Genomic DNA, 25,555 nt, shown 5'->3' with positions numbered 1-25,555 from the left:
GGGAATGAAAATGCTGATTGCATTTTTTAAAAAAACAATGTCAATGTTATTCTTATCTCCCACTTCAGCAAAAGGAAATGCTTTATAAATAGTTTCAGCTTCACTCTTCAGGGCATAAATGAATGTGCCAACCTCTGCTTCACCGCTCTCCATGCTTGCTTTTTGTTGTGGTTTGTAATGTGCGGAAGTACTCCTGCCTCTCAGGTCACTTGGTGGGCTTATCAGACTGAAAGTCTTCTAGGAGAGTTGAACTTTGACATTTTATTTCCCTCTTATTTATGCTAGTTCCAAATGAGTTAGCCTCTGGCAGGATGACAGGTGACAATAGTAAGAACTCAAGGGTGACACAGTAGAGCTATACAAAATAATGAATGGTCTAGAGAGAAATGAAATTGTAGGCTATTTACCCCTTCTCAGACTATAAAAACAGAAGGACAGTTGATGGAACTGGAAAGCAACAAACTTAATACTGATTTTGCACAATGCAGAACTAATCCATGAAACTTATTGCCACAATATATCATTGAAGTCAAGAGTTTATTGGCTCCAAAAGAGTGATGGACAATTTATATGGGTACTGTGAACATCCACAGTTACTTTAGATCAGTGATACTCAGACCTCAGTGGTTCAGGAGCCAAATTAGCGATCAACATTACCCAAAAGAGCCACAGTAGTGTGAATTCATCGTTTCATTTACTATATACAGTATATAAATTGTAAATGAAACAATTTGTTTAGACACACACACATACACTCATAGCAAAATGACTGACCAAGTATTTTACAGTTGGTTAATAACATAGTAAAAGCATCCTGGCTGGTTAATAACTTACATTGGTTAATAATTAAATCACAGTGTTTTAATATCATGTGTTGTGAAGAGCCATAGGAGACACATTAAAGGTAATTTGTGGCTCCCAAGCCTCAGTTTGAGTATCACTGGTTTAGATAAAAAGAATTTATATAAACTCTCACGCTTCAGAGTATAAACCAGCTGCTAATTTGAGAGGATTAGAAAGAAACTTCCCCTGTAGAAGTTACTACTTACAGGAGGAAGATTTTGTGGGATATTGTCTTTCAGTGAAAATAGCATTTTTGCTAATCTTTTGAGTGCTAACGAAAACAAAGCCCTGATTCACATCAATGGGAGTTTTGCCCTGGATTTCAGTGGGACCAGGATTTCACCTCAACTTTTCTGAAGTGCACCAATTGCTAATTAGTGCAGTCTGTCCCCTAGTATTTTTTAAGAAAAATATATTAATTAAACTGGGAAATCATAATCCTACAGAAGTTTAGGGCATTGGTATAACAACAGGACCCTTGGCGAATCTGAGTGATGTTTAGAGGTATTTTAAATTAATTCATTTTAATTTTGCTTTCCTTCTCAGGCTTATACAGTTGCATGGTAACTAAGGCAACTGGCTTTACACGTGGAGGAAGACAAGAAATTGTCTCAATAAATTTTTTTAAATTCTTTCTAAAACATCTGTAGATTATATCTTTTGTAAAATATATGCCACCACATAGAAAATCCATGACACTGCTATAAAACGTTCTTTCCTTTCAGGAATAGTGCAACCATCCCAAACTCGCACAGAATCATATGTCTTCCGTATATAATTATGTACAAGAGACAGAGAGAGAGAGACTGTCCCAACCTGAAAATTTCTTATCCCAATCCTGCAAAGATTTGCATACCTGCTTAACATCACTCAAAGAAGTAGTGCCATATCTTGCACCGTTGCTGGGTGTAAAGTTAAATATGTGTACCTTTCTTTTTTTTTCTTTTCTTTGTTTTTTTAATCTCTTTCCTCTGAAGCATCAGGAATGTCCATGGCTAGAGATGAGACATTGGAGGTGGGAGGGTCAGGGCTCTGAAGTGGCCAAGTGTCTTTTCTCACAAGTACTTGGCTGGTTCTTGCTCACAGGCTCAGGGTCTAACTGATCACCATATGTGGGAGTAGGAAGGAATTTTCTCCTCAGTCAGATTGGCAATGTCCTTGGGAGGTTTTTACCTTCCTCTGCAGTGTGTGGGTACAGGTCACTTGGCAGGATTATCTGAGTATATCTCACATAATCATTTCTCTGCCATTGTGGGGGCCTCAAGCTCTGGTGCACCTCAGTCCTTCCCATTCTCTGCTTGTGGCTCATAATAGTCTAGTCTCCTATGGTCCTTGGTCTAATATTGGGATTCGGGATTAGCATGCCACGGCACCCCCATATGGTACAGGAGGTCAGACTAGATGCTCAGGTGGACCCTTCTGGCCTTAAACTCTATGACTCTAAGACTTTGCAGGATTGAAACCTAAAACATAGCCATAAGAGAAAAGGGAAAACTTCGGAGATCCAGAAGTGGGAAATACCATTTTTCTTTGTTTGCTTTTTATAAATGATTTTTATTAATGTGCATGAAACATTATATCCTTACTTGTGTCTCCTGTACATCTTTTTTTGATTTTTTTCTGTCACTCTGTAACTGCTCTTGGTTCCATGGTTCTAATGCTGGTACTTAAGGAGCCTAATATATTATTTAAAAATAACTCTGGATTCCACAGCAATGAAAGATTTTCTTCCAGATTTTTATAGTGAATGAATTTTATTCCACTCATTTGAAATAACTCCGGTGGTTGTTTTCTTATAACTAATGTCTTTGGATCATAGTTTTGTTTCACATTCTTAATACACTGTCAGTAATCCATTTTCTAAGGGCCACTAATTCATTAATACCTTCCTCTTTTCTTCACTGAAAACTTTATTGAACGATTCAGTAAACCTGCTGTTACAATAACTAATTACATCCTGAATAATTGGCCTTGGTGACTTATTATGAACAGTGTCAGATTACATAGTCTGATCCTGCATCCATTGAAGTCAATGGAAAAGCTCCCATTAACTTCAGTATGTCCATAAATATTTCATCAGTTAACTGTCTTGGGATTTCATAGTGTGCATGCGCAAACTCTCTCTCGCTGTCTCTGAAAAAGTGAGTATAAACAGTTCACTTTCCTCTGTCTGATTCAAATGATAGTGAATGCTCAGGACAATGAAGACCATGTTCCTCTACACTTCTGTTCTCGATTTGGACATCATGAAATAGTGAAGTTCCTACTCCAAAGCAATTTTGAAGTTCAGCCCCATGTGGCCAATATTTATGGAGACACACCTTTACACCTGTGAGTAACGTACAGAAGCACTGCTTTGCATTGCATTGGTGTAATTCATAGCATTATCAATAATACTCTGCTGACTTTGTTTTCAGTGCTTGTTACAATGGAAAGTTTGAAGTTGTCAAGGAAATAATCCAGCTGTCAGGAACAGAAAGTCTGAGTAAGGAAAACATATTCAGTGAAACAGCTTTTCACAGGTAGGACATTTTAAACACGATTGTCAATAGACTGCTGCTTACAAATGCATGCAAAATTGGAAGTAGCAGCCACTTCAACCTAAGCGGGGGCAGGACTGCAGGACAGTATGGATGCTAGACTCATGTCAGAGAGAGAGGCAAGGCTAGAGTTAAGTGCCACAAAGGAGACAGTGGAGAAAGAGAAAAGAGGTAGAACCAGATGGTAATAGCAGGCATGAGAAAGATGTTGAAAGTTCATCAACAGCTGTATAAAGCATTGCTTCTTTTCCTTTTTCTGACCAAGGGAATCTAAGCTTGGACCACATTATACCCAAAATCCACTTGTCCTCCAGACTTTTCATCTAACAAGGTGGCACAGCAAAATTTGTGTGAAATTTTGTTCTAAATATTTTTGGCCACAATTTTATGAAAATGTAGAGTTCTTTAAAAGCACTTGCAGAACAGACCTAATTAATTTTGCACAACTGTGTCTGATATTGGCACCAGGATATTCAGGATACTTCCAATTTAACAGAAAAGCACATACTTGTTTTAATAGATAAATCCTTCATTTAGATTCTCCATTCTGTTACATGGGTTTTATGTCAATGTAACTCCCTTGAAATCTTTAGGTAACCAACATTAATTTTGCTATTTCTGGGGGCTGGGGAGTTCTTTTTTATTTTGTTGTTTATTTCTTGCAGTGCCTGTACCTATGGCAAGAACATAGAACTAGTCAAATTTCTTCTTGACCAGAATGTTTTAAGCATCAATCATCAAGGAAGAGATGGGCATACAGGTACGATCGTGAGGACTGTGATTTATTATTTGTATATATAGATAACACCACACTTTTTAACAGGTAAAATATACTAAGCAGAGGACATGTTTCCAACCTGAAGTGGTTAGGCCGAGATTTCCAAAGGTGCCTGCCTGTGGGAGTGAGGCCGTCAGTCTCCCACTGAATTTCAAAGAGATTCTCACACCCTTAGGCTCCTTTGGAAATTCCAGCTTTACAGACTAAGTACCCAATTCTGCAAGGGACGGAGCATTCTCAGCTCCCATTGAAGTCAATAGGCATTGAGAGCATAGAGCACCTGACAGTATAGTGCCTTAAAGCAGGAGCAGATACAGAACAGTGACCAAACACAAAGCAGCATGTGGTTTTTATAACTAGCACACTTCACAGAACAAGTGATTTTTTAGAAAATGTTGGCAGCACGTGTGCGGGGGGGAGTACTACATTAATTGTGTGGTTGTTCCAAATAAGCATTGCTACATGGAAGAGGGTGCAAAGAGGGCAGTGGCTTAAGGAGATGAAAGCATCATTCCTGAGAAAAAGTTGGGTGGATAAGGATTGTGGACAGAGATAGGCAGAGGGGGTGTGAAGTGCTTTGAAAGTGCAGAGGAGAACACTGAATAGATGGAGAACCTGTGCAGAGATACAAGAAGGGAGGAGACCTGCTCAAACTAGGTCGGGGAGCTGTCATAACCTATTCCCAGATTTGGACCTTAGCGTCCAAAATATGGGGGTTAGCATGAAAACCTCCAAGCTTAGTTACCAGCTTGGACCTGGTAAAGCTGCCACCACCCAAAAAATTAGAGTGTTTTGGGGCACTCTGGTCCCCCCAAAAACCTTCCCTGGGGACCCCAAGACCCAAATTCCTTGAGTCTTACAACAAAGGGGAATAAACCATTTCCCTTCCCTTCTCCCTTCCAGGTTCCTGGAGAGATACACAAAAGCAAGCTCCGTGAATCTAAACAGAGGGGTTCCACCCTCTCTATTTCCAGTCCTGGAAAACACAAGCACTTCCCTCTTCACCCAGAGGGTATGCAAAGTCAGGCTAGTAAATCTAACACACAGAGATTTCCCCCCCTGATTCCTTCCTCCCACCAATTCCCTGGTGAGTACAGACTCAATTCCCTGGAGTTCCCTCCCCCAAAGAAAAACTCCAACAGGTCTTAAAAGAAAGCTTTATGTAAAAAGAAAGAAAAATACATAAAAATGGTCTCTCTGTATTAAGGTGACAAATACAGGGTCAATTGCTTAAATATGAATAAACAGCCTTATTCAAAAAGAATACAAGTCAAAACACTCCAGCAACTACACACATGTAAATACAAAAAAATATATAAATCACTATCTGATCTTTTGTACTTACAACTGGGAAACAGAAGATTAGAAAGGCAGGAAACAGAGATCCTCTCATAGCCGAGAGAGAGATAGGCACAAGACCAGAACAAAGGACTCACACAACAAACTTCCCTCCACCCAGATTTGAAAAAGTCTTGTTTCCTGATTGGTCCTCTGGTCAGGTGTTTCAGGTTACTTCTTTCCAGGTGAAAGAGACATTAACCCTTAGCTATCTGTTTATGACACGCCCCCCAAATTGCAGACAGTGGGGAAGCTCACTGGCGGCGATTTCCTCCTAGAACTGTAAAATAAACAGATTAATACAACACATGCACCTTTACATATACCACTAAGTATATAACTAACAGACTTCTACATTTTAAGAACACTTTTTAACTACTGGATTCTGGGAAACTCTCACGGGAGAGAGCATCAGCTACTTTGTTAGAAGCTCCTGAGATGTGCTGAATTTCAAAATCAAAATCTTGGAGAGCTAAACTCCAACGAAGAAGTTTCTTGTTGTTCCCCTTGGCAGTATGAAGCCACTTTAGTGCAGCATGGTCAGTTTGTAGCTGGAACCGCCGTCCCCAAACATATGGGCATAGCTTTTCCAGGGCATACACAATGGCATAGCATTCCTTTTCACTGACTGACCAGTGACTTTCCCTCTCAGACAGTTTCTTGCTGAGAAACACGACAGGATGGAAGTTGTGATCTGTTGCTTCCTGCATGAGAAGTGCTCCTATACCATGCTCAGATGCATCCGTGGTTACTAGGAATGGCTTGTCAAAATCCGGGGCCCTGAGCACAGGGTCAGAAATGAGCGTTGCCTTAAGCTGGGTAAAGGCCTTTTGACACTCGTCAGTCCAGTTAACTGCATTTGGCTGGGTCTTTTTGGTCAGGTCGGTCAGTGGGGCAGCGATTTGGCTGTAGTGTGGTACAAATCGCCTGTAGTACCCGGCCAAGCCTAAGAAGGATTGGACCTGTTTCTTTGACCTTGGGACAGGCCACTTTTGGATAGCATCCACCTTGGCCTGTAGGGGGTTTATGGTTCCTTGACCCACCTGGTGCCCCAGGTAAGTCACTCTGTTTTGGCCTATTTGACACTTTTTGGCCTTAACAGTTAGTCCGGCCTGCCTGATGCGCTCAAAGATCTTTTCCAGGTGTAGTAGGTGTTCGGGCCAGGAGTCCGAAAAAATGGCCACATCATCGAGGTAGGCAACTGCATATTCTCCCAGTCCTACTAGTAGACCATCTACCAGCCTCTGAAAGGTGGCAGGTGCATTTTGAAGCCCGAAAGGAAGGACATTGAATTCATACACCCCCGCATGGGTGACAAATGCTGACCTTTCCTAGGCAGGTTCATCTATTGGTACTTGCCAGTACCCCTTGGTTAAGTCTATTGTAGAGATGAACTGGGCATGTCCCAACTTCTCCAATAGCTCATCGGTGCGTGGCATTGGATAGTTGTCCGGACAAGTTACCGCATTTAGCTTACGGTAGTCCATGCAAAAGCGTTATTTCCCCATCTGGTTTGGGTACCAGAACCACTGGAGATGCCCATGCACTGGTAGATGAGCGGATTATACCCATCTGTAGCATGTTCTGGATCTCCCGTTCTATAGCAGCTTAGGCATGAGGAGACACCCGGTAGGGTGGGGTTCTAATGGGATGAGCATTACCTGTGTCAATGGAGTGGTATGCACGTTCAGTCTGTCCTGGGGTGGCTGAGAACAATGGGGCGAAGCTAGTGCACAGCTCCTTGATTTGTCGCCGCTGCAGACGTTCCAGGGTGGTTGAGAGGTTCACCTCTTCCACGCCACCCTCTTTTTTCCCGTCGTAGTAGACACCGTCAGGCCACTCAGCATCATCTTCCTGGACTGTAAACTGACAAACCTGTAAGTCTCTGGAATAGAAAGGCTTGAGAGAATTAACATGGTACACTCTGGGCTTTAGTGAGGAATTGGGAAATGCTATGAGGTAGTTCACAGTTCCCAGGCGCTCTTGGACCGTGAATGGCCCTTCCCATGATGCTTCCATCTTATGGGCCTGTTGCGCCTTCAAGACCATAACCTGGTCTCCTACCTTGAAGGAACGTTCTCTGATATGTTTGTCATACCAGGCCTTTTGCTCTTCCTGAGCATCCTTTAGGTTTTCTCTAGCAAGGGCTAAAGAGTGTTGGAGGGTGCTTTGTAGGTTGCTTACAAAATCCAGAATGTTAGTTCCTGGAGAAGGCGTAAACCCCTCCCATTGCTGCTTCACCAACTGTAATGGCCCCTTAACCTCGTGACCATACACAAGTTCAAACGGTGAAAACCCTAAACTGGGATGTGATACAGCCCTGTAGGCAAACAGCAACTGCTGCAACACTAGATCCCAATTATTGGAGTGTTCATTGACAAACTTACATATCATGGCCCCCAAAGTTCCATTAAACCTTTCGACCAGGCCATTGGTTTGGTTTGGTTTGATGGTGGCAACCAAGTGGTTCACCCCATGAGTTTCCCACAGTTTTTGCATGGTCCCTGCCAGGAAATTAGATCCTGAATCTGTAAGGATGTCGGAGGGCCAACCTACCCTGGCAAAAATGTTTGTTAGGGCCAGGCACACAGTGTTAGCCCTGGTGTTGCCTAGAGCTACAGCTTCCGGCCATCGGGTAGCAAAGTCCACGAAAGTCAGTACATACTGCTTTCCTCTGGGCGTCTTTTTTGGGAAAGGACCCAGAATATCCACAGCTACTCGCTGAAATGGGACCTCAATTATGGGGAGTGGCTGGAGAGGGGCCTTGACCTGGTCTCGGGGTTTTCCCACTCTTTGGCATACCTCACAAGACCGGACATACTTGGCAACATCCTTGCCCATCCCCTCTCAGTGGAAGGACTTCCCCAACCGGTCCTTGGTTCTGTTCACCCCAGCATGGCCACTGGGATGATCATGGGCTAAGCTTAAGAGCTTCTCCCGGTACTTAGTTGGAACCACCAACTGTTTTTGCGGCTGCCATTCTTTCCGGTGTCCACCAGAAAGAATGTCCTTATATAAAAGTCCTTGGTCTATAACAAACCGGGATCGATTAGAAGAGCTGAGAGGCGGTGGGGTGCTCCGTGCCGCTGCCCACGCTTTCTGAAGGCTGTCATCTGCTTCCTGCTCAGTCTGGAACTGTTCCCTTGAGGCTGTGGTTACCAGTTCTTCCTCAGACTGTGGACTTGGGCTTGGTCCTTCTGGAAGCGATGTAGGTGATGGGGTTGTTTCCGTTGCTGGTGAACTGCTCTCCGCTGGTGCACCTGAGGGTATTTCAGGCTCTGGCTGAGACTTTTGGATATGGCTATCGGTTGCTTCTGCCAGTTCTGGCTTGCTGGCGCCCTCTGGCGTTGAGTTTGAAGATGTGGTTGCAATTGCTGGTGCTGGTTGCTGTTCCAGTTCCGGGCCTGGGACTGGAGGCGCTGTGGCCGTTTCAGTGGTTGGCATGGAATCCGGGTCCACTGCCTCTGTCTGGGTCTCTGGTAACACAGCCGGGGCGTCTGTGGACGGCTCAGGAACAGGAATGGGTCTGGAAGCTTGCCTGGTTTGGCTACGTGTAACCATTCCCACTCGCTTGGCCCGCTTCACCTGGTTGGCCAAGTCTTCCCCCAGTAGCATGGGGATAGGATAATTGTCATAGACTGCAAAAGTCCACATTCCTGACCAGCCTTTGTACTGGACAGGCAGTTCAGCTGTAGGCAAGTCTACAGCTTGTGACATGAAGGGGTAAATTGTCACTTGGGCCTTTGGGTTGATGAATTTGGGGTCTACGAAGGATTGGTGGATAGCTGACACTTGTGCCCCCGTGTCTCTCCACGCAGTAACCTTCTTTCCGCCCACTCTCAAATTTTCCCTTCGCTCCAAGGGTATTTGAGAGGCATCTGGGCTTGGGGATCTTTGGTGTGATGGAGGTGTAATGAACTGCACTCAGTTGGTGGTCTTTGGGCAGTTGTCCTTGATATGTCCCAGTTCATTACACTTAAAGCATCTTCCATCTGATGGGTCACTGGGTCCAGGTGAGTTACTGGAGACTGGTGAGGTGGAAGAATAGGACATCTGTGGCTTTTCTTGGGTTGTATGTGGGGTCTTTGGCTGTCCTCGGTTGTAGGGTTTATGGTCGGTGTGCCCTCTGGGGTATTCGTTCCCCTTGACAGTAGCTTTCTTGCTTTCTGCCACTTCCATCCATCTGGCTCCAATCTCCCCCGCCTCGGTGAGATTTTTGGGTTTTCCATCTTGTATGTACCGTGTTATGTCCTCAGGAACACCATCCAAGAACTGCTCCATTTGTATGAGGAGGTGCAGTTCTTCCAAGGATTTAACACTGTGTCCTGATATCCAGGCCTCATAATTTTTCCCAACGTAGTAGGCGTGTTTGGGAAATAATATATCTGGTTTCCACTTTTGGGTTCTGAAACGCCGACGGGCATGATCCAGGGTTATCCCCATTCTGTATCTGGCCTTGGTTTGAAAAAGTTTATAGTCGTTCATTTGCTCCTTAGGCATTTCAGCTGCCACCTCTGCTAAAGGTCCACTGAGCTGTGGCCTCAATTCTACCATGTACTGGCCTTCAGGGATGCTGTACCCAAGACAGGCTCTTTCAAAATTTTCCAAGAAGGCCTCGGTGTCATCATCTGCCTTGTCGGTGGGAAATTTCCTGTGATGTGGAACCATAATTGGTGAAGGGTTGTTAGGATTGGCTGGCGCATGCTGCCCAGCCTGCGCTAAGTCCAGTTCATGTTTTCTCTGTTTTTCCTTCTCTTCACTTTCTTTTTGTTGTTTTTCCATGTCTCGGCGGTGGGCCGCCTCTTCTTCTTCTTGTTTCCTTCGGTGGGCCACCTCTTCTTCTTCTAGTTTTCTTTTGTGGGCTGCCTCTTTGGCTGCTTGTTCTCTTTTGTAGGCTGCCGGTTTGATGCTTTCTTCCTTTTCTTTCAGCTCCACCTCTTTTTGTCTTTTTTCCAGTTGTCGCCTGTGTTCAGCTTCTTTGATTTGTTCTTCGGCTTCCATTTTTGTATTGGAAGGCATGGTTCCTGTTTTCTTGTGTTGGGGTGCCCTCTGGTGTTTATTGTCTGAACTTCAGGCTGTGTTGCCTCCTGGGGTCTGCCTAGCAACAGTGCCTTTTTCCCTTTCTTCCTCTAGCTAATCTTTTCAATGTAATGTAAACCAGAAAAACCACTTTATTTGCATGTGTATTGTGCTGGTAATGACTCTCAATGGGAGTGCTATTGTCACAAAAGACCCTTAATAGCTTCTTAATGGTTCCTTGCTTAATATGCAAGCCAGAAACTGCAAGAGAGAGCAGAGAAAGAGAGAAAGAAAAAAAAATTCTCTCTGGTTCCCTTTAAAACCAAATCCTCTCTGCTGAAGAGCCCCTAGCAGAGAAAAGAAAAATATAATATTCCTACTGGCTTCTGGAGTCTATCTATCTGACCACTGCACACCATGTCATAACCTATTCCCAGATTTGGACCTTAGCGTCCAAAATATGGGGATTAGCATGAAAACCTCCAAGCTTAGTTATCAGCTTGGACCTGGTAAAGCTGCCACCGCCCAAAAAATTAGAGTGTTTTGGGGCACTCTGATCCCCCCAAAAACCTTCCCTGGGGACCCCAAGACCCAAATTCCTTGAGTCTTACAACAAAGGGGAATAAACTATTTCCCTTCCCTTCTCCCTTCCAGGTTCCTGGAGAGAGACACAAAAGCAAGCTCCGTGAATCTAAACAGAGGGATTCCACCCTCTCTATTTCCAGTCCTGGAAAACACAAGCACTTCCCTCTTCACCCAGAGGATATGCAAAGTCAGGCTAGTAAATCTAACACACAGAGATTTTTCCCCCTGACTCCTCCTTCCCACCAATTCCCTGGTGAGTACAGACTCAATTCCCTGGAGTTCCCCCCCCCCAAAGAAAAACTCCAACAGGTCTTAAAAGAAAGCTTTATGTAAAAAGAAAGAAAAATACATAAAAATGGTCTCTCTGTATTAAGGTGACAAATACAGGGTCAATTGCTTAAAAGAAATATGAATAAACAGCCTTATTCAAAAAGAATACAATTCAAAACACTCCAGCAACTACACACATGTAAATACAAAAAAAAAACATATAAATCACTATCTGATCTTTTGTACTTACAACTGGGAAACAGAAGATTAGAAAGGCAGGAAACAGAGATCCTCTCATAGCCGAGAGAGAGATAGGCACAAGACCAGAACAAAGGACTCACACACAAACTTCCCTCCACCCAGATTTGAAAAAGTCTTGTTTCCTGATTGGTCCTCTGGTCAGGTGTTTCAGGTTACTTCTTTCCAGGTGAAAGAGACATTAACCCTTAGCTATCTGTTTATGACAGGAGCCCTTTCTCTTTCTGTTTGTTCTTACATCCTTATCAAGTTGCTAACCTCGGTTTGTGGTAGTGAATTGCACATGGTAAAATAAGTACAGTAGGGCATGAAATAGATTGGCTCTTGTAGAATAATATTCTCTGTTCTTACAGTGCCCAGTCTTTTGTCTGATAATATATTCATTTATCAAGGAAATCAATTCCAGTTTTATAGCTATTACTACAAGTTCAATTATGTTGTAACAACTGTGCTTACCACATTGGCTGTTCTTTCTTCTCTGATGTTCTAGGATTACACTGTGCTTGCTACCATGGTCACATTCGTCTAGTACAGTTTTTACTGGATAATGGAGCTGATATGAATCTGGTAGCCTGTGATCCCAGCAGGTCTAGTGGAGAAAAAGATGAGCAGACCTGTTTGATGTGGGCTTATGAGAAAGGTATTTCATTTCTCCACTTTCTGCTGCAAATATGTAGGAACACCACAGGTAGAAGATAATAGCACAAAATAATCCTGCAGCATCAGTAGATTGGGAACTCCCACTATCTGCATGCCGGCTCCTGGCATCAAGGGTTATGAAAACCAAGCTGGAGTTTATCTTCTCAGATATTCTAGACTGCTAAACATCGCTTTGGTTCCACACAAACTCAGCTGAAAAATATGCTGCTAAAGTAAAAGAAATCCATTTTTTTCCAGAAAGACAGTTCAGAAAATGCAATTTCTGAAGTATTTTATATAGATGAGGGTTTGTCTTTTATGACTGGAAGACGCATTATAAGAAGCAGTGCATTAGAATATAGCAGTCCTTGATTTCCTGCAAAAATCCCTCAGAGCAGAGCACTTTTCAGTGGTTCCTACTATACTTTCCCATATGTGTCTCACAGAATCATCTCACTAACATGTCATATTTGTGGTCTGTTTTTCTTTCATTTTCCTATTCAACCCAAAAGCTTTGTTTCTTGCTGAAAATTTTTCCAGTTGTGCACAACCATCGTTGGACTGCGGGGGGCTGCAGGTGTAAAAATGTGTGAGTCCCCTTCCTCCACCCCTGCATATAGCACCACTCCATGGCTCATGGCACTGAGGGCTAGTGGAGTAGTCTCTCTGTGGGTTTGGTGAGCAATCAGAATTCAAGTGGAAAAATTCCTCAGGGCTTTTCCCACATGTGGACAAGCCCACAGTAGTTAGTGAACACTAGCTACTCAGCACTGTTTCCCCAAGTGGACACTCTCACTGCTCACTAAGACTGCCAACGTGCTTGTGTACATGCTGCATCAGTGCACACCAGCTGGGGTGTAAATTCTAGTGTGCACCAGCATGTCACATACTGTCTGTGTGGCCCCTGCTAGCGTCCACTGAAAGGTCCTTAGTGCACATTGATATAGTAGTCTTTGAAACAGGACTACATCAGTGTGCACTAGGGAGGTTTTAGTTCATGCCTGCAGAGCCCACACACGGACAGTTAGTGCACGACACCCTGGTGTGCACTAAAATTTACACTCTTGCTAGTGCTCAGTAATTCACAGTGTAGACAAGTTTTTAGTTTACTGCACTTTGGAAGTAAATTAAGCTAATCTGCCCAAGGGCACATTCAGTGTGCAGTAGGAGTGTCCACCTGGGGAGATAGTGCGGAATGGCTAGTGCTCTTTAAATTCACACACTAGCTTACTGCATATAACTTCCCAGCCTAGATAAGCCCTCATGTCCACACTTTTTCTGCCACCACTAAGCAATATGTGCAAACTAGAGCTGGGAGAATAATGGATTTTTCCGTTCACTAGCAATTCTGCAAAATCCAAAAATAAAAGTTTCGAGTAGACACAATGAAAATTTTCAAAATGTTCAGTGAATAAAAAGTCCAAAAAAAACCACCCCACCATTTTGTTTCTAACAAAATGTTTTGTCTCAATTTTGAGCATTTTTTAACATTTGTGCATTTTTTAAATATAATCAAAGGAATTTTTCTAAACAAAAAATTTAGTTTCAATAAAAAAGTCAAAATGTTTTATTTAGAAAATGAGGAAACATTTTGGAATTTTTTTAGGCTGTGGAGGTATTGTTTTGTTTTTAATAAAAGAATTCAGCAAAATTGACATGAATTCTCAAAATGTTCAATGTCGCTGAATCTTCATTTTTTTTTGCCAAAAGCAGTCTCAGTCAAAAAATTTTGCCCAGCTCTAATTCAAAGACCAGTCAGTAAATTGCTCCAGAATTATAGAATGATCAAGAAAGATTACAGCAGTTTTACAGACCAACCAAAACGAATCAAAAATAGTTCTAAATCATTAATATGTTATTAATATTTATCTGCATAAATATAATTGGTACAAAATGACCATGGCCCTTTTAGCTCCCAACATATGTTTGTTTCCCTCAGTGTAAGCACATACTGTGAGTGCAGGAATAGAGAAAATACTATAGGGCATATTCTTTTTCTCCTTGTCTTCTGTGTACGGTGCTCCTGTTGATGTCAGTGGTACCTGTGTCCAGAGATCAAGGAGAGAATAGATTTCTAATTTACCCCTAGAGTAACTATAGTGAAGGTCAAATGATTTGTGTATAAAGGGATGATATGTGCAGTATATTCTTTTTGTTCTGCTTTGCACTGCTACTCTGGGTAACCCTCAAATTTTACTAGTTTGCTATTTCCAGAAGAAAAGGATCTATAAGCAGCTGAACAAAATACAATGCAATGTATATAGCATTTTATGATGAAACAGACTTGGGCATGCACAGGAACAGTCTCATGAATGTATTAGAATCCTACAAGAGCAGCTGTAGCTTTGGCCCAGAAATGCCAATGAATTCTAGAGGCACTGTGTATGCAGGTGTTTCTCCTATTCTGCTCCTAACATACATTGAATCTAGTCCAAATTCACCCACTTCCTTGCCTTTGTGTTACACTATAGAACAGTGGTTCTCAAACTAGGGCCACTCCTTGTTCATGGAAAGCTCCTGGTGGGCCAGGCTGGTTTGTTTACCTGCCACATCCGCAGGTTTGGCCAACTGCATCTCCCACTGGCCACGGTTTGCCATTCCAGGCCAATGGGGGCTGCGGGAAGTTGCGCAGGCTGGGGGACTTACTGGCTGCCACTTCCCGCAGCCCCCATTGGCCTGGAGCAGTGAACCGCGACCACTGGGAGCTGCGATAGACTGAACCTGCGGATGCAGCAGACAAACAAACTGGCCTGGTCCGCCAAGGGCTTTCCCAGAACAAGCGGCAGCCCTAGTTTGAGAACCTCTGTTATACAGCATCAAATCACAAACCTCAGTCTAAACATTTTCTGAGTTTCATTGCTCATAGGCTTGCTACCTGTAGGATCCCATTCTTATTCTTGGATTCTTCTACATTACAGAGACACTCAAACACATTTATATTCGTTGGTTGGAACTAACTGTGGGGGCAGGTGAGTCAGCAGAACTTCTCTGGTCAGAATCCTAGTGTTATCCAGGGTTTTCAGAACCCCCAGCAGGGGCAACTTAACTATTTCACTATAGGCAGTATAAGGAATAAATCAGCAGGAACACGGCACTTCCGTCTGATAAGATTCATGCGAGTAAGCGTGCTCTATCTAAAACTGCAGTTCATTAGATTTAAGCACACACAAATTAAGCAAGAGGTTTAGAACATTCCAGATATTTACCTAACATCTGGAACGGTATTGAGGAATAAACAGCAGGCTTGCAGTCGCCAGTTGCTCACCCACTGGGGAGAAAGAGTATCAGGAAAAACATTTTGCAAGATGTCTTCAGAGGACTTCTCCAAAGTACGCTCTATTAGCAAATCTTTTATAACTAACTTCTACGGAACATGTAGGTCATAATGACCCCTCCTGTATCATCACTTTTCTAACTTTCAATAAACTTTTAATATCACAGGTGTCTAGACTCAAGGTTTTCCATCCGCCAAGGTTTTTCAGTCTCGGTTGTTTACTTATTTGTCCCTTCCTCCCATTCTGATTAGCAGAAACTATAGCTAGTTTTGACCTTGCTTCTGAAAGCCTATCTCTAATTAACCCTTAACTATATTGTGTTCTATATCATTACTTCAGGATGGCTGAATGCACACAATATGGTTGCAATGAGCTTGATCACATTCTGGGGTATACCCACCCCTCAAATCCAGGGCAACACTAGCACTGCACCACAGGATGAGTCAGCAGGACTCTTACATACAATCCTTAGTGGGGGGTTTTATGAATATATCAAGTATGTTTTTACATGTGACACTAGTTGCCATTATACCCTTGACTTACTATTGTGTCTTTATAACCAAATTATTAAGATGATGAGTGTTCAGTTAATCTTTCTGCAGTGCAGAGTAAATAAACTATTGTCATTTTCCTTAACTCCATTTTGATAACTGTATGACCCAGGTTTTGAAGAATACTTGCATGCAGTCAATCACTTACTGGAATTATAGGAAGTTCAGTTACAGTAGATATAGAGATACAATAGCTACAGTTATAAGTAACACCATCTCATCAATCAGTAGGTTGTAGGTTGTCTTGATTGATCAGCTGCCAATAGCTCTACTCAAGATTTGCTCCAAGCAGAAATTTTTGCCTCCTCAACAACTGTATTAAAATACCAGCCAGTTTTGCACAAAGGTAGTGTTATGTCTGTTTCCTTGCACTCATTAGGCTGTTGATGAAGAATATCCCTAAGAAAATGCCAACAAATTGTGCCACTGAGTTGGCAGGGAATTAAAATATTTCCAAGCAAACAGAGCCAAGAGAGCTGTTCAAATGAAAGGTAGCATTTGGTATGTGAGCATTGCCTCACAATCTCATTCTGAATGTATCTGTTTTTTCTGCTCTCCTCTTTGTGAGAGGCAAACAGAAAATCTTGCTGATGCCTGGAGCAAGAAACCATGATAAAATTGCTATTTCCCCCAAACATTTTCCGTTGGACTGGAAGAAGTGGAAATAATGGAATGGGGATTCTGAGAGTCCAAAAAAGCCTTAAAAACACAATGTTGAAAATGCATCTAATTAACCAAGAGCAAAGCCTCAAAAGAATAAGAGATTCCTCCTTTTAAAAGAGTATTCAAAAATCTGAGATAGGTAAAGAGGAGAGAACAGGAGGGAGAGCTCAAACTGCAGTTCTGAGTGATCTGAGTGTGCAGAATGGAACCCCAAACGTCACTTTGAAGTGCTGAGGAGATTTTTTAATCACCAAAGCATCTGAGAGACTGAGAGTATAATACAGTGACTAATCTGTGCATGTACTATTCCCCTCTGCTTCCTTGCTGAAACAGAGTGACAAATATTCACCAAAAAAATGGAGAATATGTTTGCCTACTGAGACTTTAATAGCTGAAATATTTTCAGTCTTAGTTTTTTCCCCATTGACTTTAATGAAGATTGTTCTCAGCTTTTACTTGGGATTTTATACTGGCATCTATCTGTCACTGTAGTATTTGTGGATATGTGTATACTGCAAAAAGAAACAAACAAAGAAACTCACAATAGCAAGTCTCACAGCTTGGGTCAATTGACTTGGGCACACAGGGCTCAAGCTACAGGGCTAAAAATAGCAGTGCAGATGTGCAGTCTTGCGCTAGAACCGAGGCTGTGAGACCCTCCCCTGTCTCCGGGTTTCAGACTTTGGGCTCCAGCTTTAGTCTAATATGACTTCTCCCCCCCCTGAAATATGGAATGGAAGCAGTTGCTCAGTATTGCAAACTCTCATGACTTCATAGCAAATCTCGTGTCTCATGGTGTGTTTCTTGAAGTCCCAGCTCTTGAAGTCCTGTGAAAATCTGAACATCTACACTGCTATTTTTAACCCCATAGCGCAAGCCCCAGGAGCCCGTCAGTTGACCTAGGGTCTGAGACTTGCTGCCATGTATAGTTCTTTTTTTTTTTTTTAGTGTAATCAAACCCAGCATGCCATTCTAACCTGTGGTGAAAAATTACATTTGTTTATTCAGCCAGATTTTTCCCATGTTCACCTAGCTCAAAATCACATAACGTTTCTGATCACAGTCACTGAATGAGTTCTTTATATGTTTTCAAAAACAGAAGCACTGTTTATTTTAAAACTCTCTTAATTTTGTATAAATAAATAATAAGTAATGAATATTGACATTTAATATGCAAATCCATCATTCCTCCTCCTTTAGGACATGATGCCATTGTTACCCTTCTGAAGCATTATAAAAGACCCCAGGATGACTCACCCTGTAATGAATACTCCCAACCTGGAGGAGGTACAGTTTGATAAGCTAGTCACTTTATAGTCTGAAGAGCCATTGAAAGCCCATTGAAATATATGATAATCTTTCCTGTGCCATCAGTGAGCTTTGGATCAGGCCCTATCTGGTACAGTAAGTTTATATTTGAAGGTAATTTAATGGCATGAGTGTCCTGGTTTTTCAGGTACTATGCGTCTCTGATGTGTGTCCAAACTTCTCCTTTATCTTAGAGCAGTGTTGTCACTTTGATACTGGTAAGAGATTAAAAACTGAACTTTGAAATAAAAATCATTCCTTAATAATCATTACACATACCTTTCTACATATTTAATACCTTGTTTAGGCATTCTCTTTGTTTTATCTTCCTTTGATGTCTGTCTGATGATTCGCATGCAGGAAGTTTCTGTATTCAACCCAATCCTTCATATTTTTGAATGTCTTTAGCTACCTAATTGCCCCATATCAAGGATTAATTACTCTTTTTGTTAGAAAAATATCACTCTCTATTGCTGATTAAATGACAAGTGGCAAGAAGTAAATTTGCTAATCTCAGCAGTGGGATGGGCTCACAAAAGTTTTATATTTTGTTAAGAAAAGTATCTACAGAGAAAATGAGACATGAAGCATCCTTGCTTAAATTCTATGGATTTATACCTAGGGCAAGAATTTGCTCTCAGTGAATGGAAAAATTCCCACTGATATCCATAGGACTAATATTGGGCCCTGAAAGCCCAGATCGCCCAAGTGCATTGTGCTCCTCTTTGGGTACACTGCATTTCCGAAGCATGTGTATCTCCAGAGGGCTGAGCTTGCACAAATCATTGAATTTTAACTCCAGCAAGCTACAAACACATGCAGACACAGAAATTAAATCTGCTCGGAACAGCTAAATCCCAGGTTTTTTCATCAGTTCATCACCTCTTTTGATACCTCCATGTATACTGTATGGTGAGGGTCATGTTTTTAAAAGTTCAGCATCCACAATCAAGGCCAAATCTTAAAAAAGAGCTCAGCTCTGATTTGAGCATCTAAACAAGTGGCCACATTTTCAGTGCAGAGTGAATGCTCTTGGGAATCTGGCCAAAAATTGTCAAAAGAGTGATCTTCTGAGTGGTGAATGTTTTGGAAAGCTTGTCTCCAGTGGTTGATGCTGAGCACATGCAAATATGACCCAAAGCTCTTTAGAAAATTCAGTCCATATATGTAACTGTATTAGGCCATATCTTCTGTGAGTATAAATTACCGTAGCTCTAATGGGCACCAATGGAGCTATGCCAATACACCTGCTGAGGATCTGGCCTAGCATGTGTGTTTAAAAATACATGCCTACAGTCTGTCAGGTTTTTTAAAGTGATATTTTTGCCCACTTTTTCTCTACTTTTTAAGTAAAAATTGCCTTACTTCTTTGATCAAGAAAGGCATTTATACTGTTCTCAGAAAAGTCCATAAACTTCATTCTCTTCTTTGATTTCAGATGGTTCTTACGTCTCTGTTCCATCCCCTCTAGGGAAGATTAAAAGCATGACAAAAGGTATTATAATGGGGGGGGGGGACAAATTTTATATTCTGTTGCTAAAGGTGTTAAGCATCCTGAATATACGGCACATGATCAATTTTATCTGCTTTTTTTAAATTTAGAAATGTAAAGAAAATGTGATGAAACAGGAGCAGTATTCCTATGAGAGCATTTTGGAAAGCAATTTACTTACCCTGAGTTATTGACTTTAGTGGAGACAGAGGTGCTCAGTTTCTGGCAGGAACAAAGCCATACTATTTAGGTCTTAATTTGTTTTCTTTTTACTCAGTGTTGTTGTAGCCCTGTTGGTCCCAGGATATTAGTGAGGCAAAATGGGTGAGGCAATACCTTTGATTGGACCAACTTCTGTAGCTGAGAGAGAGACATTTTCAAGCATACACAGAGCTGAAGAAATTGGTCCAATAAAAGATATTACCTCACCCACCATGTCTCTTTATTTTCTTTAAACTTTTAAATTTCCAGAGAAATTGACTTTTTTTTTTAAGATTCAAACCAAAATCTCTTGTTTTGAGAAAAAATATGACACTGTGAATTGATACTAAAGAAACAAACATGAATAGATGAATGCAGAGCTAACAAACGTTAGAATGAAATCTGCTGTGAAATGTTCGGGGATACTTTTGTAAGAAAGATGCTATCCGAAAATGAATGGTGTTGTATTGAAGCAGACATAGCCAAAAAATTCAGCTGCATATTTATATTTAAAAGTATTTCATTTTTTGAGATCCTTTTGATTTTCCATTTCAAATGTTAGCTCTGGGTTTACTCTCCTGCTTATATTCTTTACATGTAATCACCATGCATATTAAAATGTTCTATTTAGAAATATTCGTATAAGCACATTGTGGTAGACGACATGGATCAACAGTTTAGAGATGTTTGGTGTGTGAATTCAATTGCACATCAGAGTTCAGATTCCAAGTGCCATTGAACAGTAGATCAGATCACAAATAAAAACCACAGCATTGGTAGTGAGTGCTGGATACACAGAATAGGGAACAAATTCCTTATATAAAGAATTTTATGCAATAATCACATGATCCAGACAGAATATGCTTATGGGACAGTGTTCATCAGTGATAAGGCTTTACAGCCAAGAAACCCTGAGGCAGGTGTAATGTTGCAAATCCTTGTTTATTATTGGGGTATATCGTGGGTTTTGAAACAAAAAGAAATGGGATTACCAGTTAACCAATTTATGGTAGGAAAATCAGCTGCTACTGTGTAATGTTTTTGTCAATTTAAGTGCTTTTATTTCCCCCTTCACACATGCATTTTACAAAAAAGGATAACAATTTTCTTTTGCAGAAAAGGCAGATGTTCTCCTCCTCCGTGCTGGTTTGCCATCACATTTCCATCTTCAGCTCTCTGAAATAGAGTTCCATGAGATTATTGGCTCAGGTACCAAAAAGCAGAATGCATCCATTTTAGAAGTTTGATACACACAGAAAATATCTTTGTGCTTATTTGTTTTTAATCATTTTAGGGTCTTTTGGAAAAGTGTATAAGGGAAAATGCAGAAATAAAATCGTAGCAATTAAACGGTAAGCTTGCAAATATTTTTCCATTTTACTTCTTTAATATCCTAATTTAGAGTACAAAAAAATCATACCACATAATTTTCATGCTACTTTTCGCTTACTTTTGATTTCTCTTCATGTCAATTATTAGCTACAGAGCCAATACCTACTGTTCCAAATCAGATGTGGACATGTTTTGCCGTGAAGTTTCTATCCTCTGTCGACTCAATCATCCTTGCGTCATCCAGTTTGTTGGCGCTTGCTTAGATGATCCAAGTCAGTTTGCTATAGTCACTCAATATATTTCTGGAGGATCACTGTTTTCTCTGCTGCATGAACAGAAGAGGTATCTGATTAACTCTTTGTATGACCCTATTATAAATAATTCTGACGATAAGAACTCCACTGGTGCAAATATTTATTATTCACTTCAGTTAGAGGAATGTACCAAATCATTGTTTTAATCCAGACAATTTGGTATATGAAGTAGACAATCAATTAATCACAAAACTATTAGCTAGTTAATTATCATTTTACTTGGTGAGATTTTGTATTCAAATTACAATAAACCAACTAAAAAGGCAGTTCTGATTTGCATATGACACAACTTTCAGGTTACTGTTGGCTCTTCAGAACATTGCAAGTAAATTTGTCTTATATCTGTCCGTTTTGACCAGTACTGTATGTTTTAAATCTAGGAATCTCGACCTGCAGTCTAAATTAATCATTGCTGTAGATGTTGCCAAAGGTATGGAGTATCTTCATAATCTTACACAGCCAATCATACATCGGGACTTGAACAGGTAAGTTTCTCTCCTTGTCCCTCAAATTCAGTGGAGGATGTAGCCCTAAAATAAATACAGTATTCTGCAGTCTGATTCTGCACACCCAGACCTGTACCTGTGCAAAATCTCATTTAAATCTGTGGGGCTCTGAACAGGCACATGGGTCTACCTGTGTGGATCAGATTGAATCATGGGGCCTAAGTGTGTCAGTGTTGTTGAATGCTTTAACACCTTTATTTTGAAATATTTATTTGATACATTTTATTTATCGTTTATACTAATACCTATTTCACAGCAATGTGTCATATTCTGAAATGATTTATGATTTATATGCATCTAGTAAGAATAAAATTGACATGGGAAATACACATCTGTTGTGTAATTTACACTAAGTTGCATCCCTTAATATAGTTACTTGACATTCAGTGGAGTAGTCAGCTGTTGTATACATACAAAGTGACAGGAGAGGCTCGAGTATGAAAGACCTGGTTATGCAAATTCATGTATGTAAATGTTGGAACAGATTTGAAAACTGTCAACCGCCCATCACACTTCTAGCATATATTCCATATCTAACCACTGCTCGTGGTGATGTCTGTTGAATTCTGAAGGTAATCTTTCCAAAAGGATGCAGCTGTTCAACAACTATATTCTCTCCAATGTACAATCCTGGTCTTTTAAAGTTCATCCTCTCTTGAAGGAGGGAAGGAAATGATTTTTATACAGGAACTTGCTGTTAAGTCAATGGAATTCACCCTGTAAAACAATAAATCCCTTACATGAAAAACTGTAAAGGGCTAAGACCTGATTAGGCACAGAAAGGATTTGCTTCCATATCAGGCATATATACCTTCTTTTCTCTTCTCCAGTTACTAAATAAGCATTTTTGGTAAATGAAATTACAGTATTCATTTTCGTTTGTGTTCCCCAATGACCCACTTCCAGTCTTCCAGCCTAGTGCCACTGTAATACAGAACTGTGTTCCACACACATCTCATTTTCTGAATAATCTTTTGATCCTTGCTCAAAGCTTTCATGTCCTACTGTAACTGGTGGCTACACTAAAAGCTTCCTGTGCCAGTTCTACTTTCTCTGGGGGATGGAACTGGACTTTTCTCCTCTTGCTTTGTGAAGAAATAGAAGTGTTCATTGTATTGTCTCCCAAGTCAGTGCCAACAAGAGGAGACTGAGGCAGCAATAGCTTTTCTGGATGTTGTCAGGGCTAGCATCAAGAGAATTAATTGTATGGATTTAATATTTGAAAACATCTGTAATTTTGTCTTGCTTCCATCCATACTTAAACTGAGGACTTTCAAATGTAACATTTAACCCTTTGGGCTTTTTTAAGTTCTGACTTTACTTGTATACCTATTTTGAATGGTAACATATGAAGCCCAACAAAAAAATAGACCAAAATCCTCAAGAGCAGCACTTGGCTCTCATGTGGTTCTGCCACTTTTCCAGCCCTCAAAGCTGTTCTAAATTGTTCTGGCAGATAATAGCTCATAAGGAGCCATTCCACCACATGGGATAACTGGAGTGCATTGCATTGGACTCAGGCCCTGCTCTGGTTCACCTTCCCTGACATGTCTCCATCCCACCCTAGAATACTCGCTAGACCATGGCAGGGGTGGAGAGACGAAGTAGATATGGCGGACATACCCCAGCTGAAGATTCCCCTGCCCTAAGAAAATCTTCAGGTGCTGCCTAGCAGTAACTGTAAGTCTACTTTGTGCCACCAGGCTGGTGCAAAGGATACTTAGGAGGAACCAAAGATTTAGAATATGGATAATAAGGTCCACACAGTATATGCACAGTACCTACAAATAATTACAAGTCAATGCAACACATTCTATCAATGAAAGATTATAAGAGGTGTAAGCCAGGTTATCTTAGTCAGGGAAATGGTGGTGGTGGGGGATTTTCAAAGGAATAAATGGGAGTTGGATGCCCACTGACTTTCAATGGAAGTCAGGAGTCTAACTACCCTTTGTGCCCATGACAATTCTCCCCGTGCCCCCCATCCCCATCTATCAAGTTTGGTCCTTTTAAAAGTAAGCATGAGCAGTGTGGCCAACTCTCATGATAAAAGCTTGATATTATGAACCATAAAGTCTCAAAAACCAGAAAACAACTGAATTATTTTTAAAATCTCATGATATTTAAGCCAATCACATGAGGCCTGACTCATTATTTTTAGATGCTTCAGGATGGCAATCCTGGCATAAATTCTGCCTTACACTTTGTCTCAAATGATCAGCATGCTTTGATTACACCTACCAAATGTCTGAGTGCATCTGTCTGTACATGCAAATACCTGTATTACGATGCAGAAGTGGATAGCTACGCACCAGTTGCCTGACTGCATGCAGAATCACTTGAGTTGACTGTGCAGATTTGGGGATTTCCAAATACAAATAGACCAATGTTTATAGGCATATGAGTGGAGGCCAGCTGCAAATTTGAGACTTACTGTGCAACTTTATTACTAAGTAGTAGAGCAGGAACATTGGTATCATGGGAACCAGACTCTGAGAATAAGTCGAACGCCTGTCTATTGCATTCTGTACTAATTGCAGCTCATTTATCAAACAAGTTGGAATGCTTGACAGTAAAGCTTTGCAATAACTAGCTCTGTACAATGCAAAGGCACTGATCTCTGCACCTCAAAGGGAAAGAAAAAAATGAACTGGGGAAATGTTTATCACAATGCAAAAAGCCATGTTTCCATATGAGCTGTTAGAGGAAGTCCCTATGGCATACTGCACATTTGTTTTTTTTTCTCTCCCAGTTTCTCATTTGTAAACTCTAAACCCTTATATTTTAAAATCCTTATTGTGTCAAGTACAAGCTGTAGATGCAACCCTAACCCCGTGGCATCCCCATTCCATTTCTCCAGCTTGAAAAAGTCCCATGTCTAGCCATCTTGTAATCCAGTCAGGCAGATTTCAATGACTTCTCACCTTACACATTACTCTTCAGTGTGGAAATTGGTAGAAGGCATTCTTTAAAAAAAATCATCTGATGTCCACTTCACTGCAGTTTCATCTACCCTGCCAGAAGCATCCTCAGAGAATTGCAGCAAGTCACTGAGGCATGATATTCCTTTCTTGCAACTGTGTTGGCTACTCTTCACCAGGCAGTGCTTTTAGTGCAGTAAATGTTACACCTCTTGATCTTCAAAAACATTTCCAAATGTTTTCTCTACAATTGGCAGTGAACTACCTAGCCTCTAATTTCCTAGTGTGTTACTGCTCCTTTACATTGCTCTTTTCCAATGTTCAGGGATATGTCCTGAATTAAGTTAGCTCTTGAAAGTGTCAGCTATGGCTTCTTCAGTTTCTGTCCTACACTCTCACTATTTCTCTTGTGTACACTATGCTCACTAGTCTTGACACCCTGACAAGTTTAAGAGTTTTAATATTACATCTGAATGATATTCTGGACACCTAAATCATCAGTTTCTGTCCTTGTTGATCTGATTTCTGATTTAGGGAAATACTGTCTTCCCTTGTCCTGGAAAGACAGATACCAACAACTGTTAAACAATTAAACAGTTGCTTATTCCTTTACATTGCTGCCCCCTCAGAGAGAATAGTTATTCCTTTGTCTCACATCCCTTCACCCCTCACAGTCTTCCTCCTGCACCCGTATTCACTTACACCTCCCTACTCTCTCTCCC

General features: G+C 41.1%; 1 protein-coding gene across 2 annotated transcripts in view; it reads left to right on the top strand.

Annotated features, from left to right (window-relative positions):
• Positions 1-25,555, top strand: part of LOC115655894 (serine/threonine-protein kinase TNNI3K) — a 177,364-nt gene that overhangs the window by 48,113 nt on the left and 103,696 nt on the right. For both annotated transcript variants that reach the window (XM_030571898.1, XM_030571899.1), the window contains 10 exons: positions 3,030-3,174; positions 3,261-3,365; positions 4,049-4,143; positions 12,122-12,271; positions 17,960-18,046; positions 19,506-19,562; positions 20,877-20,969; positions 21,055-21,112; positions 21,240-21,434; positions 21,787-21,891. In XM_030571898.1, coding sequence (XP_030427758.1) covers positions 3,030-3,174; positions 3,261-3,365; positions 4,049-4,143; positions 12,122-12,271; positions 17,960-18,046; positions 19,506-19,562; positions 20,877-20,969; positions 21,055-21,112; positions 21,240-21,434; positions 21,787-21,891 — 1,090 coding nt within the window. The remainder of the gene's footprint in view (positions 1-3,029; positions 3,175-3,260; positions 3,366-4,048; positions 4,144-12,121; positions 12,272-17,959; positions 18,047-19,505; positions 19,563-20,876; positions 20,970-21,054; positions 21,113-21,239; positions 21,435-21,786; positions 21,892-25,555) is intronic.

The sequence above is a fragment of the Gopherus evgoodei genome, chromosome 8, assembly GCF_007399415.2.
Source record: "Gopherus evgoodei ecotype Sinaloan lineage chromosome 8, rGopEvg1_v1.p, whole genome shotgun sequence".
NCBI lineage: Eukaryota > Metazoa > Chordata > Testudines > Testudinidae > Gopherus > Gopherus evgoodei.
The sequence above is the reverse complement of the archived record's forward strand: the minus strand, read 5'-3'. Positions and strand labels throughout refer to the sequence as shown.